Source organism: Centropristis striata, chromosome 4 (assembly GCF_030273125.1).
Source record: "Centropristis striata isolate RG_2023a ecotype Rhode Island chromosome 4, C.striata_1.0, whole genome shotgun sequence".
Taxonomy (NCBI): Eukaryota; Metazoa; Chordata; class Actinopteri; order Perciformes; family Serranidae; genus Centropristis; species Centropristis striata.
In genome coordinates this window covers 8347309-8364891 of record NC_081520.1, presented here as the reverse complement: position 1 = coordinate 8364891, position 17583 = coordinate 8347309, and the positions used below count along the sequence as shown (strand labels likewise).

General features: G+C 37.9%; 1 protein-coding gene across 1 annotated transcript in view; it reads left to right on the top strand.

The window, feature by feature from the left end:
• pipox (pipecolic acid oxidase) overlaps positions 1 to 17351 on the top strand; it is a 36552-nt gene extending 19201 nt beyond the window's left edge. Inside the window, exons 5-8 of the mRNA XM_059331877.1 lie at positions 191 to 343; positions 4584 to 4733; positions 8639 to 8714; positions 16179 to 17351. Coding sequence (XP_059187860.1) covers positions 191 to 343; positions 4584 to 4733; positions 8639 to 8714; positions 16179 to 16309 — 510 coding nt within the window. The 3' untranslated portion in view covers positions 16310 to 17351. The remainder of the gene's footprint in view (positions 1 to 190; positions 344 to 4583; positions 4734 to 8638; positions 8715 to 16178) is intronic.
• The last annotated feature ends 232 nt before the right edge of the window (positions 17352 to 17583 follow it).

The following is a 17583-nucleotide window of genomic DNA, read 5'->3' as shown; positions in this document are numbered from 1 at the left end:
CAACAGAATGCACTTTTCTTTGTTTGGAGGATGTGTTGGAGTAGAAGGCTGTTTACACAGCAGCTAGTGCTGGAGAAAGCCACTGAATTCTAATCAAGGAGTTGTGTGGACATTTATTAGGTCTTTGGTGACAGCCAGATCTCTGGGGACTTGGCTAATACTAATGGGTTTCCTGCTTTCATTACTGTAGGTGGTGAAGATCAACGTGTGCTACTGGAAAGAGAAGGCTCCCGGATCATATGATGTGAAGCGGCGCTTTCCCTGCTTCTTGCTGACTGAGGGTGAGGAGGCGCAAGAGCACATCTATGGCCTCCCGAGCAACGAGTACCCAGGCCTGGTGAAGGTATGCTCAGTACAGACCCTTCAAATATTCATGGTGATAATATAAGGCGGGCTTTATTAGTGATCATTTATTTAGTGCTTCACCAGTGCTGTGTGTGCACTGATGCTTTTTATCCAATTAAAGCACATGGACACAGGCTGGAGCACAGCTTACCTAATGATGTGACCCAAGCATGTGTTGTCTTATAACCATAAAATCATTTTGCTAACCAGCCTACAGTAACATATTCCAAATAAAAACGAACTAAAACTAACTGAATTTGAAAACAAAAATTCACAACAAAATTAAAACTAAAACTAATGAAAAATCCAAAACTATTATAACCTTGCTGCAGAGTCAACTGTAAAATGTCATTTGTCCTCCATCAACATCAGATTCCTTGTGGGAGTTGTTGTGTTTGTCATCCGATGGCACATCTCTATTTTGGGCATGATGGCGGGACAGCAGGAGCTCACAGCCTAATAACAGACCACATGCATAGAAGAGAGGGCTGGACAGATGGAGGTGCCATGTTCCATTATTCACTCTGAGACACCACAGCTACTGTATGTCCAATGTTTGGACCATTTAACATGGTTTGGATGGAGGATACATTGGAGGGGGGGGTTACTCTGACGGGGTTTCTAAATCAGAAAATCTTGTAGAAAGAAATCAAACTGCAGTTCTGTTACTTCCTGGGCCTCCTCGCGGAGCCTCTGGTCTCTGGCTCAGACTGTATGTGTCACACCTGGCTGACAGGAGAAGCACACAACAGCAGCTTTAGAAGTTTGGCAGTTACTTCTCCCCTATTTTGTCTTTTACCTTTTTTAAATTGGTAATTGAAGCCCAAGGTAGTCACATAAAAATGTGAAACAGCATTTCCTTCCTTATTATTTAGCTTTAATACATGCTATTATAGAGTTATGTCTACGAGAGTGGAGAGTCACCGGTTCGAATCCCGGTACTGACAGGTGAAGGACTGAAGTGCCTTTGACTAAGGCACCTAACCCCCCTGCACAGTTCCCCGGCGCAGTAATGTGCTGCCCACTGCTCCTTGCATGGTGTGTTCACTTGTGTGTGATAGCGCTTAGGCGACACCCATAAAAAAATGCAGAGGTTGAATTTCCCCATTGTGGGATTAATAAAGTAATCTTCTTCTTCTTCTACCAGTATGCTACTAAAGCCTCATATTAGATTGAGACAGCTGAAAGTATTACTTTTGCTAATTAAATGTTTTTTGTACATTGTATATGTACATATGATATGTACTATCTATGATGGCTTTGTATTGTTATTTTATATTTAGTTGAAATCTAATGCATTTGTCTGCATATATTGATGTGTGCACTTGCTACTCCTCTGCATAATATTGAAGAATTATTGCAAATGATCCTCCATAAATGATGTTTGGCTGAGGATGCATCATGTACTTCAGACGAGCACAAGGACAAATATCACAAACAACTAGATAATCTAATTTTTGTTTACCAAATTACAAGTGGTGGAACGGCACACAGAGGTCAGCACGAGTTTGGTACAATGGAGGGAAAAGCAAAACAAAGAAGCATAAGGCAATTTTTTTTAAATTTCAAAAATTATTTTTTTTTATTGTGCATCAACATTTTCGCCATTAAAACCCCAAATTGGTGGCCTCTCGCACATTCTAATGCCACTATTCCATCATATACACTGATCTCAATCATTGGTCATAGAGTAATAAGTTTGCCTACATGATTGTAAACATGTAAATGTAAACAGGAGAATAAGGCTCCTTATGTGTTTTATTTGAGGCATCGTATTTTGACAGCTCTCTGTGGTGGACTCTCTTATTCTTAAACACTGTATTTATTTTTATACAGTGTATTCTCTGTGTAAATCCATGCACCGAACCATGACATCCGTACGGTGTTGGTTCGGTATGAATACATGTACCGTTCCACTTCGACTAATTACAAATAGGAGCTGCAAAAGTAGGTAAAGAGTAAAGTCAAACATATCAATAATAGACATATTAATCCCTCAAATTTTCAAACTGTTTGCTCCTTGCATTTGTAGCGGCTTTAAGATGGTTGCTCACAGAGAGAAGGACACCAGTCACCAGGAAGTCAGGATCTGCACATTTATTCTATAAACAGTAGCACAGGAGACAGTCAGTACATGCACACGGAGCTGCAGGCTCTCTCTCAGTGTCTCCTGAAGCGAGTCAAAGGATATGCGAATGAGGCGAAATCTCCGACATATTTGAACATTGGACGTTTTTCAGTTTAAAAGACCAACAGCAAAATTCAAGGGCATGTTAACGGTTGTATCTTCACAGTTTAAACCACAACAAATCACTTTTAAGCAAGCTAGCTTAAATAATATGAGAAGAGCACCAACACACGTCTTACCACTACAACAGCTTCAGGAGTTTTGCCGGGAGTCTGTGCCTACGTCACTCATGTTTACGTGCACCCCTAATTAAGGTCCCCCTATGCTACAGGTGAAATGGAACCATACAGACATTCAGCTAAATAACTAAACACACAACAAATATCACACACAGGTTTTGAGAATGTTCACAAAAAAAGATAAAAATAGAAATAAAATGAACAACATATTGGCTCAGCTACACATTTGCACATCCCAGCACTACTGTTATAATACTGGAAATATTAGAATAATCCTTACTGTATACCTACCCCTGTACATGTATATACTGTATTTAAAGACTTCTGACATCTGAATCTTTTTTTTTAGTTTCTGAAATTATCAAACGAAAAACGAAACTTTAACAGCATGAGAAACATTTATCACTTAGATTTTGTATAAAAGCACCTGTCCATTCATTTGTTAACATTTGGGAACACATTGTGTATATATTAGTATATCAATCAGTTGGGGTTTTTTCTGCTTCTGAACTTAATTGAAAAAAAAAAAAAGATGCATTTACAGCCCTCTTCCTCCTCCGGTAGACCAAATGGTGTTTTTGTATTTCACTATACAGAAGTTTAATATCTGATGAATTTCAGAGCTTTTCCAAGCGCTTCCTGTTGATGATAAAGACACAGATACAGAGAGCTGCTCAGCTCTCAGTCATCACACAGACATTAATCATGTCCTAATTTAGAAGGCTACTCATTGGCATCGGCTGTAAAATTGTCAATACAAGAAAGTTTATGGATTTGCGAAATTACTTACAGCTGTTGAGGAATCTGTTGCTTTACTTGCCTGCAACATGATGATAGTAGGCAGAAGCTGCTGAATGGCAAACACACAGCTCACAGTGCATCTGCTGCTCTGAACAGCAGTGGACATGTGCTGAAGGAGTCATTGTCATTCAAATGGTGGCAGTAAACATCAAGGCTGAAATGACACAAAACCCCTGGGTTACAAAATAAAAAGATATTAATAATAATAATGAATTAGCTATAGGTTAATATAAGCATGCAAAACATAAAACCATACATACGCCTTACAGAAAACAGTCGAATGGTGCTATACTGCAAACATGGTTGGCCTACTGCTGCTGCTGTTGTGTCAGTATGCAGGGTGCAATGTTATAATAGTTTTGGATTTTTCATTAGTTTTAGTTTTGATTTTGTTGTCAATTTTTGTTTTCAAATTCAGTTAGTTTTACTGAGTTTTTAGAGTGAGCTTGCTAGTTTTAATTTGTTTTTATTTTTTGGAAAATGCTTAGTTTTAGTTTAGTTTTTATTAGTTTTAGTGTTAGTTTTAGTTTTTTGTAATTGGGGTATTTGTTGGGTGCCAGATTCAATAAGGTCACAACAAATATTGCCTTTATTTCCTTTGTCTTATTCATCTTGGCCCCAATAAGTTTATTAAGTCATAAAACCAGATAGATGAAATAGATTTCATATCAACCAAAAAGGTTTAAAGTTAACGTTTAAGTTAAGATTGACAGACTGACTGACAGACACAGTTGTCACAGCAGTCCGGTACTCAAGTACAATAACATACAATAGAATAAAATACTGAGGTATAATAAATAAAAACAACAATATAAAAAAAAACACAGAATAGAACAAGGACATTTTCACTATAATTTTAGTTAGTTTTAGTTCGTTTTGTAACCACAAAATACAGTTTAATTTTAAGTTTTAAGTAAAAGTTAATATTTTTATTTCAGTTAATGAAAATGTTTTTTCAATTCTAGTTTTCGTTATTTCGTTAGTTTTCGTTAACTATAATAACCTTGGCAGGGTGTCATGCATTTAGTGCACCATAGAAAAATAATATTTATCTCTGTTTCTGTATGCAGATATGCTACCATATGGGCAGTAAGACGGACCCAGACCAGAGAGACCAGCAGACAGACAGGTCTGACATTGACATCCTCCAGCGATATGTCGCCCGCTGTCTTCCTGGCCTGGTCCCTGAACCCGCTGTGGTGGAGAGCTGCATGTACACGGTCAGTATCAGGGCTCCACATCACAGCTTCATAATGCTCATCCTCCCGTCAGAGTGTTGAGGTTCAAGCCTCAGAAGATATGGGTGATTGTATATGTGGGTCATCAGGAAATAACAATAAAAAAGAAAATAACAAACTGGCAACACCTATTAATCCTACATTTATTTAACAAGATAAAAAAAAACTTTAGATTTAGAAGTCTTAGATTATTTATCTTGTTTTAAGAGTTAATGCTTGTTAATGCAACATGCTTATTTCTAGGTTTAAACCTCTGAAGTCCAGGAGATTTTTATTCAAATTTGTCAACTTCCTATGCATTAATTTCTGTCTCTGTTTAGCATCTTTCAGTCTGTCCTTACATCACATGCATGGATCCTTTTTCTCCACACAAACTTGGCTATAAGTCAGATTTTTCATTTTATTTTAATTAACAAAGTATAAATCTGCCAGGAACCCAAAATACAAACAAAAGACACAGGTTTCCATGGAAATGTACCATTTTTAATACCATTTATACACACAAAAACAGCAGAAACAAAAATAAATAATAAAACCACAAAACAGTCTATTTGCATGTAAATTAAAAATAGTAACAGTTTTCATTGAAGAAAGAAAATTCACAATTTAAAAATGGTCTAGAAACATAAATGGCACACTGTGAAAGCTCCTATGATTGAACTTTAACTGGCTTTCTCAGCTTGTCTACATATGATATATAAATAAAGTTATTACTGTAAATAAAACATGTATATTTTCAATAAATAGATGGACTCCAGAGGGTTAAAGGACATGAGCTGAAACTGAAACTTCAAATGCTTATCTTGATTGTTAAAGACATTCTGTCGTAAGCAATAGTGTTCTTAATGTTTAAAACTGAGGAATGGTATTAAAGAAAAAAAAAAGATTTATGATATTTTTACATTTACGATCAGTTTTAAGTATTGTAGCATTGAAAAACATTCATAACATTTCATGACTTCTTTTGGTAACTCATTAGAGTAAATCAGAGAGGAACATTCTTATCTATTCTAACATTTCTGCTACAGCACCTTTTCATAACTCCAGGAAGCCTTTTTATTTCAGTCACTGCTTCTTCTGTTAATCTGACTGGTGCAGTGCTGTAGGAAGTATGTATTGGTATCGTGGGAGATGAAGTAGATTTTTCAATTATGGCCAAATGAGGTTGTGTGTGAAAGTGGGATGTACAATGAGGTGTAACACTCTTGCATAGTTTTAATATACAAAATGTATATTGGGTAATACATGGATGTACATTGAGATATAAATGTCTTCAACTCCATAAAACACTTACTTTTCATAACTGCAAAAAAGGTGTGTCTAAAAACAAGATAAAAACACTAAATCTGAGGGAAATTATCTTGCTGCATGGACAGATAATTTCACTAAGATTGTTTAATCTAGAAATAAGCATGACGAAAACCTAAAAAAAGAAATGAACTCTTAAAACGAGATACATTTTCTAACACTTCTAAATCTATTTTTTTTTTTTAAATCTTGGTAAGGACCAAATAATTTGCAGTGTACACATTGAAAATCGATATTCGCTGGAAACTATTCGAATATTGTAGCGCACTTTAAAACTCCTAAAGATAGGTAGGCTAAATAGACTTCCAGATGAGATGAGTCAGGGTGTAAATCCAGAGTGAATTGTGTTACTGACCAGGTGTAGGCCTATCACACAATGGGGCGGAGCTCCCCTAAAAGGGGGCGGAGCTCCACTAAAAGGCGTCCGATCGGAAACAGTGCAATGCTGCAACACGTCCTACGTAAATAATGATATTTAGAAAAATGAATTCAAAAATCTGCAAAATCGAGGATGCACACCTTCATGCTATGCGCAAGCCACATACAAAATCTGAGGTCAGTCTGACTAACGGTCAGAGAGATATGCCCTAGACACACACACACACACACACACACACAGACACACACACATACATAAATATATGTATGGATTTGTTAATCGTTCTTCAATTGCTCTGTTAAGTCAATAAATGTATACATTTGGCTCTTTAATATTTGTACGTGCTGAAAAGTTTACATGTCATGCTGTTTTTTCCCAGCCCCCCCCAGTCAGATGGATCTAGTAATATCACATTTCTAAAATATTAATAAATTGGAAATATTCATGGTCCCCTGAGGAGAATTTTTCTAGCACATTTACCTTTTCATGCAGTTTTAACCACATTACTGCTAGGACTTACAAATGCTCAATTATGTTACATATTAATGTTGCCAGTCTTATTATAACACACAGTGGCTGGACTTTTAGTCAGCTATTTAAACTGTTGATATGAGGTGTAAGAGTTGCTGGCTGTATTTGATTTCTTGCTGGGTGTCAGTCTCCAATGTCATTGTCAGGAATTAGACTGTGTGCATGCGTGTGTGTGTGCATGCGTTGGTGTGTGCGTGCGTATGTGTGTGTGTGTGTGTGTATGTGTGTGTGTGTGCATGTTGCAGGGATGGGGTTGTGCAGCTGCTCTGCCCTCCAGCAACACAGCAAGCTGCGTTCACCACCATCACATACTGAAGCTGTAAGAAAACATAATTTCTGTGACCTTGTCTAATTCCCCTGAAAATCCTGACAGTCACACTCTTTTCTCACTTCACAGCAAGTGTTTTGTTTCATTTTTAGTGATTCTTAAGAGCGGACAGACAGCGAAATTACACGCGTCTCTACATTTGTGGTAACATTTTGCCTTTTGTCAGAGGTCATAATCTATTTTACGATGGACTCTTTCATCCAGTTAAACACATATTTCACAAATACTTTGCACTAACTGAGAGGGAGTATGTGTGTCCTTGTCATATGGTTCTTATGACAATCTGCAATGGCTCAGCTCAGTATCCGTGTCTCCATATGGTGCAATGAAGAGACAAATGAAAGCATGCTGCCGCCGCTGCATTGCTTTTACAACCCTGATCCCAAACAGTTGGGACACTGTAAAGCACGTAATGAAAACAGAATGCAATGATTTGAAAATCCTTTGTGACTACATTCAGTTGAATACAATAAAAAGACAAGATATGTTATGCTCAAATGTGAAACTTTTGTGTTTTCTAATTATATACACTCATTTTGTTTTTATTTACAGCAGATTTTACACAGAATCTCAACTTTTTCCAAATCAGGTTTGTATTAACCCTTTGGAGTTTGGGGCTATTTTGTCGGTTTTTGACGACTTTTCATTCTTCCTGTATAAACAACTTAAAAAGTGTTCACCATGCCGTGTTGGTATCATTGTTTTCAGCACACCTCACCTATATGACCTGATTTTTTTTTTTCATTTTGACTTACTGGATCAACATTCAACACAAGAAACCCCACATAAAAACCCACTTAAAACAAAAAAGCACATCGAAAACACGTACTTTTTTTTTTTTTTACAAAAATCACCAAAAAAATTACAAAAATCACACAGAAAACACACAAAAAATGCCAAAAAAACACAAAAACTGACAAAAATCACACAAAAAAAACAAAATTGTTGCAGACAAAATATTGCATTAAAAATGCTGAATGCAAACTGCTAAATTTGAAAAACCTCTGCAAAAACTTACACTCGGTCGATGTGTTTTTTTTTTTTTTTACCTTTGCTGAAAAAGGGTTGATGCACTAAATTGGACATGGAAACTTCTGAAAAAGTTGACAGCAGGGCTCCATGCTGCTTCGTTTTTTGCAACGTCATGAAGAAGTCTTGCGCCGGTGCTTTCGTGGACTCCAGAGGGTTAAACATGATCAGTGGGCTTCAAACCTGAACAGTTCATACTAACCAACAGGTTTCAGTCCAAAACTGGCAGCTTGTTCAGTGTATCAGTTTCTCCTATAGTCTCTTATTTTATTTTGGACTTTGCTGGCTCTTCATGTTTTGTTCTTTTTGCAGCTAACTCCTGACCGTCATTTTGTGCTGGACTGCCACCCCAACTACAACAACATTGTGTTTGGAGCAGGATTCTCTGGTAAGCCAAGATACAGTACAAAACATCACAAACAAAAATAAATAAATCCATATTATCTATGAAGGGAATCATCTCTGAAAAGCCGTGCTTTTGTAAGGATGGATCATCCCACTTTTAACAACACATAACTGAAGAATGTCATTTAGAAAGATATTGCGGTGAGATGCTGGAAGCTGAATAGCTGAAACTACTCTGCCATCTGTTTACAGTTTAAATGGAGTCTCTAGGTAAAATTATGCCGGAGAAGTAGACGTTTGAAAATCTCCAACTATGGTTCTTTTTCGCTCATTTTTTTTCGGCCGTCTCGTTCACTTCAATGCAAAATTTTGGGCAGTTTTTTGCAACTTACGTCGCGAAAAATACATATTCCGTAGAGAAAAGTAAAAGTGTGTGTGTGTGTGTGTGTGTGTTCTTGTACTTCCTACATAGTGAGGACCGGAACATGTTTTTAACCAACAGAGTGAGGACATTTTGGCGAAGTGAGGACGTTCTTCTTTTAAGGCTTTTTTGAGATTTCAGACTTTGTTTTAAGAGTTAATGGTTACTTGATAATTATAACTAATTGAAACTGTATCGTGCTGTTACAAAACTAACAAAAATTAAAGTGAAAATGTCCTTCATTTTCGTCTTTGTCAACTTTTTTCATACATAATGAAGATGGATAAGACAAAGGCAATTGACCTCTTACTGTGACCTCTTTTAATCTCCCACCTAACAAATACCCCATTACAAATAAACTAAAACTAAAGCATTTAAAATAAATAAACTCTAAACTAAAACTAGCAAACTCACTCTAAAAACTCATTAAAACTAACTGAATTTGAAAACAAAAATTAACAACAAAATTGAAACTAAAACTGGTGAGTGTGAGTGTGAGTGTGTGTGTATGATAGAATGTTTGTATGTATATTTCATACAATTTGTATTTCTGTGTTTTTGAACTAATGGATTCAGCTAGAAATAGTTGGTGACAAAATGAAAAGCCCTAAGTCTAAGAGCAGAAAGTAGTGTATGTGGCTCCATGTAAACCAGATGTGGGCTGATTGCTGATACTGAGTAGCAGCATAGAAACGGCAGCAGCCAAATAAATCAGCACCGTTTGTTCCCTCCTCACCAAGAGGAGCACAGAGCCAAGTGGCCCTGAGCAGCAGAGGACAGTGTGTGACGAGCTGTTGAGCAGGCAAAGAAGCTCAGTAGTATGTTTGTGCCCACTATGGTCAGAGAAACAAGAAGACAGTCTAAGAAGGATTTGGCCAGGAAACGGAAAAAAAAAAATGATCAGGCTTGAATTTGGGAAAGGGCAATTATTTTGAGTTTTTATTGTTTTTATTAATATTATATTGAAGACCTTTTAGTGAGACTGTGTCCAAAACCAAGCCCTTTCTTAATTTGCTGTCGATGCTGTTCACGGTTAATACAAACACACACATGTTGACAGTCTTGTCATACTCACCACTCTGTTGCTCTCATTTTGTCTTTTAGCACAAATACTGTTCTCACTACTTAATGCCAGGCGGTTCTACGTTGCTGTTTGTTGTTCTGTTAGCTCAACTCAGCAAATGAACAGCAAAGTAGACACAGTTTGAAATAATTTCTAAATCAAATCCACATTTGTGTTAAAGTCAGAGCAGCAGCATAGTGAGGATGGCATGACTTAACTTGAAGCCAATAAAATACCAAATAGGTAAAAATTAACAAAAAACTACAGCACAGAGGACAGCACAGCCTGCTTATAAGGACAGCCATGACTAGACTGTGGACTGACTCCATCTCAATTCAGTCATTTAACCCTTTATCAGGCGAAGAACCGTATTTGGTAACTTCAGCGGATATCCAAAATAAAAATATTTCGAGAAAAAAGTTGCAAATTTACTAGATTAAAGTGGCAGATCTACAAGAAAAAAAGTCACAGGTTTAAGAGATTTAAAGTGGCAAATCTGCGTGGAAAAAAGTCACAGATTTACGAGAAAGAAGTGGGGAAAAAAGCAACTTTTTTCTCATAGATTCACCACTTTAAATCTCATAAATCTGCAACTTTTTTTCTTGTAGATTTGCTAAATCTGCAACTTTTTTCGCACAAATTCGCCACTTTAAATCTCTTAAATCTGCGACTTTTTGTCTTGTAGATTTGCCACTTTAAATCTCGTAAATCTGCGACTTTTTTCGCACAAATTTGCCACTTTAAATCTCTTAAATCTACAACTTTTTTCTCGTAGATTTGCCACTTTAATCTAGTAAATTTGCAAATTTTTTCTCGAGCGCATTTTGATATCCACTCAAGTTACCAAATATAGTTTTTCGCTTGAAAAAGGGTTAAATCATTCATTATACAAATCAGTTTCCCTCTGTGTCAGCAGCAGGTAAGACAAACAGGTATTTTGAAAGCAAAGTAAACTTACTTTAGTGTTGATGCAGATCAAACAGTGTTCTCAGCTAAGGCTTCTGTTTCAAACGAAAGTTTGTCTATATGTTACTGGATTTTCAACACAGTAAATACCTGTTTATGAATGGCTCAAGGAGAGTGTGTTTCATGGCCATGTTGATAGGAAATCTTATGTCAAAAATATTTACTGTATATTGATAGAGCGACTCCTCTTATTGAGGGAATACTAATGATGTCATGGATCCAGTGAGGTAGCTGTGGGCTACAACTTGAGCGAGCAAAAAAAACCTTAGCAGAACCTTTTAACAGACATCTCAGACATCCAAGAGGAGTCCAAGTTAGAGGTTCGGATCAAGCCCATTTTGCGACACCCATAGACATCCAAGAAGGTAACTAGCCAAACGCTCAAATAATTATTGAAATAAAAAGTGAACCTTTTTTTCATGTCCACAGAGGACAGAGCATCCTAGTTAAAACACTTTATTGCACATCCTGCAGACATACAAAAGTGTCTTTTTACATATGCATGATCTGAATGTCTCGCTGAGGTTTAATGTTTGCTGGGTAGCTTTGCACAAAGAAAAAAAACAGGAAACTGCATAATGCACCTTCAAACTCCAAAAGTATCCTATTTACACTGTCTTATTTATTCAGAATCTCTGCAAATAGAAATGTTAAATCCACGCAGTTACTACCAGACTGTCTGTTGACCAACAACTGCTAGATGCAATGACTGAATACATACGTACATCTCAACGTTCCCATCTCCTCAGGTGGAGTTGTCAGGTTTTGAGCTCTGGGCTATGTCTGATCTTGGCTGACTCATGAACTGGGCTGGGCCTACTGTGTTTTTGCTCCTTTAGCTTTGCTAAGCTAGATCATAAATGTCCCTGACCTCTGTATTAACTGCACAGAGATGAAAGTGATATGGTCCTCTCGTCTAACTCAGGTCAGATGGCAATGTCACGCTGTTCCTTAAACAGTATTTGTTTACAGGACACTAAATCATTTATGGAACATAGAAAAGAAAGAGGATTTCACATTTGAAATTAGCTTATTTGGGAGTTCACTTGGGCATTAGCAGCCACCTATAGTTCAAAAAATAAATGTCTATCAGCCATGTCTCAGCCAATCAGAGCTTTGATATCCATTGTTCTTTAGGGCTAACGCCTCCTAATTACTGGCAAGTTTTCACTGTTGATGAAAGTCAAATCAAGGCAACACCACTTAAACTGGCAAGTAACACAATACAAGTAACAGGATTACATTAACATTGTGACCAGGGTATATACAGAAATACTTAAGTTGAATTTAATACCTTTTTTAATACCTTCACAATACTTTTTAATACCAACACGACATTGATCCGCAACTATAGAGGCAAACATTTTAACTTGACTTTATCAAACTTTATACACAATCACTTGATATTTAACCCTAACAATGATAAAATGTTACTTCATTGTTATGTGTAGGGAGAGCACACACCACTTCTCCACCACTACACTCTATCATTCATTCTCAGTGAAGGGGCACAAAATGACGAAGGTTTAAAAAAGTTAAAAACAGAAAGGTTTCATGAAAGGAAGAAAGTAAAGGAGTAACACATTTCATCACAATGTAAAGAGGTAACTTGCAACTAATTACAACTGTAAGCACAGAACTCAGTGTTTCCTCGAGGATTTTTACAGCAGCAGGGGTAAAGGGTTATTTGCCCCCTTGGAGGGTGTACGCCTGTAAATATCAATCAGCAATTTAGAAAGTATAAGAAATTGACACTTGACTGCAAATCAAGCTTTAGAACAAGTGTTTCCCACAGGATTTTCTCAGACTAAGATGGAGGACCTGAACAAAGTAGGGGGGTCCGGGGCATGCTCCCCCAGAGAAACTTTTTGCCCTAAAAGCCTAAATTTGGTGCCTCTCACACATTCTAATGCCACTATTCCAGCTTTATCATTGCATATTTCATGGATTATGTAAAGGAGTATAATGGTTCTTCTGTTTTATTTAGGGAATCATATTTTGACAGTCTTCTTGTATATTCTGTGGTGGACTCTGCTAACACATCCATGTGCTCTTATTTTGAAAGCTACATGTTTTGTTTTGTTTTGTTTTGTTTTGTTTGCTTTTATTTTGAAGGTGGGTCTTACACGTTCTTACCGTAACGCTTAATACAGTAAATACAAGAAACGGGAAAACTAGTGGAGGCTGACTGACTGCAGTGTGCTTTGTTCTCTTCCAGTAATGTTAGCTAGCATTAGCTCTAACAGGAAGTCTAACCCATATACAGTCTATGGTCTAACCTCACTCAGAAACTCCAGTGATGCTAACAGAGAGCTTGTGCTGTTGAGTTTGTCATGACATCTCAAGTGGTTGACATCCTGGTAGTTAAAAAAATAGAATTATCCCCTATTCTGAAGTATCGGGGCATAATATAGCAGCAGTGGGACGCTGCTACCAAATGAGTATAGCGGACACTCCAAAAGCTCAGCTCACTGTCGATGCTGCACACAGATTTTGTCATATGTGGCTCCGTTGCGATCTTTTGGACCGGCTGCTGCTGGCACTTAGCGACGGATGGTGAAAAATGTAATACCTCGTCAGATGACTTTTATTACCTTTTAATACTTTTTAATGGCCTTATTTTTGGCTAATTTCATTAATACCTTTTAAAACCTGTGGCATCCCTGGTGACATATGTCATGGCCTCGGAGGAACACTTGCTCTCCAAGTGCCCTTCTAGTTTGGAAAGAAGGAATCACGTGTTTTGGGCATTAAAATATAAGACCCAGACAAATGAGCTCAGCAAGATGATTTTGAAGTATTCCAAAATGACCCGAAGTAATCAGAATATATACATTACTTGTACTGGGGTGGCAAGGTTCAATCCCCGACCATGGTAGCTACATGTCGAAGTATCCTTGAGCAAGATACTGAACCCCAAATTGCTCCCGATGCTGCGTTCATCAGTGTGTGAATGAATTCCCAATGGTGGCAGGTGGCACCAGTGTGCCCTGGTAGCCTCAGCCACCAGTATGAATGTGTGTGTAAACGGGTGAATGAGCGCAGTCTGTAGTTAAAGCGCTTTGGATAAAAGCGCCATATAAGTGCACTCCATTTACCATTCACTTAATTTAAATCACCTAATCTATGGTGGAATATGTTTTAAAAGTGTTCAGAGAATATAGAATAGAATATATATTTTTATATATAGAGAATTTATCCATATGTTCTAAAGACAAAGATCCTTAACTTTTAATGAAATGTTCTTGTCCAGTGTGAAGTGCCCCTCCATTGGGTCTCCCGTCTCTAATGTTCTTCTCTAATTAACGTAGCAGAGGCACCCAGAAGGCCAACTCAGCTCCACCTCTCCTCTCCCACAGTTACTTCCATTGTGGCTTCCTGGCACTTTTCCATCTCTCCCTACTGTCATGTATTTTACCTAATTATATCTCTAATTAATATGCTGCTCACAATTATTTTCATAAGAGCTTGCTTGGATAAAGGGAGCAAAAGTCTAGAGACCCACCATACAAATCTAATCAAATGATCTGGTCTCTCTTTCCAACTCTACCCAGCAGTGGTGGAAGGTGACTAAGTACATGATACAATACAATTCAGCATAACTAGTAGGCTACTTTCACTTTTGATACTTTAAATGCATTTTGATGCTGCTACTTTTGTACTTTTACTAAAGTAATGCTAAAGTGAATGCAGGACTTTTACTTGTAGTGGATTGTCATTGTCTTGTCATTTCACAGTGTGGTATTAGTACTTTTACTGAAGTAAGAGATCTGAATACTGATAACCAGTCCCCTGATCCTGTCTGTCCTCTGAGCCTCTGTAGTTGTTTCTGGAGTGTGTCCTCTCTGGAGCTCTGCCCTCCTGCAGCTGCAAACACACCAGCAGCTAATTCGCTGCTATAGCTTCTTTCTTTTGTTTCATTCTCACACAGATTATCAGGACTGTTTATGTTTTTACTCTGTAACAGATGTTACTAGAAATGTAGCAAAGTGCAATACTGGAGATAACTAAACACTTTAGTAAAAAAATTAAATTACAACAAGTACAAGTACACAAAAATCAACCTAAGTAATAAGGGTAAATGTATAAAATGTAAATGTATAAATGTATAATGTACCCATAATATATCCAGTCATTATTAAGACTTGGATAAAGAACGTCATTAAGACGAAAACTTGTAATTAAGATTACTCTCATGAGACATAAGTGTTGCATTATACTCAGATCATAATGCCTCCGGAGAACAACTTTGGGATCTGCTAATTCAGTTTATTAGTCAGTGTTATTTATTATCTGCTCTCTCTGTGCTCATTCTCCGGCAGGAGTTAAGACACTCTGAGCCATATTGGAGAGGTTCACAGGACTTCTCCCTAATACAGAAAAAAATGTGTTGCCTTCCTCCCCCTCCTTCTCTACGTGCATTTGTCATCAAAGCCCGACACAAGTGCTTTAAAGCAAGTACTGGGGGGTTGCCATGGCTACAAAGTCACCCTGTGGGCTTGGCCATCTATTGAGGTTTTCCATTCTCCTTCTCTGGCAAGATGAAAATTCACGTGGCCAAACTGTCAGAGCCAAGCTTTTATGACTTCAAAGCCAGGCAGAATCCACAGGAGCTCTGAGACCTTTGTCAGATGGCAATGTGCGGCTTTCCTCAAGCCCTGTTGACATTCACAATTTGCCTCTCAGACCTTAGCAACAAGGACAATCAGACTGCTGCATTTTGAAAATAGACACTCTCATCTCTGTCCTGGGCTTGAACACATGAAGCCATTATACAGACAAAGGACAAATCTCCCTTAATTTAGCATTTGGTCCCAGCTCACAAAGTGAATAGATGCTCAGTGACAGGCATCGCAGCAGCTTTACGCTTCTTTTATGTATTCACTCGCGGTGTTGAACCCATCGCCTGATTCACACAGGCCCAGAGATGTAGGCTATTTATTGGCTAATCAAAAGGTGCATTCCATGGATTTCTGGATTCGGATTAGGACATTGATTCTTCTGGTTTGATGATCTATATATGTACTTTGCTCACTGTGTTGACTTCTCTTCTCCAGGTCACGGCTTCAAGTTTGGACCAATCATTGGCAAGCTCCTGTGTGAACTCAGCCTGGGTGAAGTGCCCTCCTATGACCTTTCACCTTTCCGAATCAGACGCTTCCAGGCAACGACCAAATCAGCTTTATAGAGCTATACCTGGATAGCATCTATAGATTATCAAGAAGTCTTATACAATATGTAATATAAGTGTAATTTGATTTTAGATTAGCATGGTAATTCAGCACAATTACACGATGACCATAGGTTTTGTCTGCTGCTTTACTTGTATGTAAAGTATGTATTTACTTGTATCAGTATGTGTTTCTAATTCAACATGGTGAGTTCAGCTATTTAGCACTCATATGTCATGTTATCTGGTGGTTCACATCAACATTCATCAATGTAATCAGATTTTTTTAAAGGAACAGTTGACCTTTTTGGGGACCAGGTTAATTTGTTTCCTGGCAAGTGAGAGATGACAAGATTGAAACCACTCTTGTGTCTGTTGAAGCTCTAACCAGGAGGCAATAAGCTTAGTTTAGCATGACACCTGAAAGCACAGGAAAACAGCCTGGTTCTGTTTTTAAAACCATCTATCTACCTGCTACTAAACCACAATCCACACACATACAGACATGCTTAAAGGACATTGAGCTTTTACAGGGAGTTATACGCTGAAAATTGCAGAGCCAGGTTAGCTTTAGGTATGTGCTCCCAGTATTAATTATGCTTCATTAAGTTAACCGCCTGGTGGCTGTAGCTTGTATTTACCACACAAAAGTTTTATTTTCTTCGAATTTAACTCTAGACAAGGTGAATAACTGCATTTCTTAAAATGTATGAGAGAAACCTTGGCCCTGTACTACAAAGCAAGCTCAACATAGCCAGAGTATCTATTGGCAGTCCCACGACAGCTGTTAGCAACTCAGGGTTTCCCATAGCCTGGGTATACCCATACTGCCTTGCGCGCTCTAATTTAATTTCGAACCTCCACACAGTCTGGAAACTACAACCGTTTCTTAGCCCTGTTTTAGGGATCCAATCACAGAACGGGGAGGGACGGCAAGACGATGACGCATACTACTCGGCAGACGGAAGCTTGTAGTTTTGTAGTTTTCTTACGGATCCAACATGGCTGCAGCAGACGCGAAACTCTCTTTGGATCTAGCTGTAGACCGCATTTTAAATAGTTAAGAAGAACAACGTTTGACTTTAAACTCCTGTTTCACCACGAAAAAGGATGTTTTAGCCTTGATTCTGACAGGATTTGGCCAAAGCCTAATCCACCGACTAGCCCTGCTACCGCTCACTGCTGTAACGCCGGTGATCTCGCATATTGACATGAGGGGGAACAAGGCGTAAAAATAAAAATAAATAATCTTACAGAAAGCGAGAACTGGGGAAGCAAAGCAGCAGCAACAC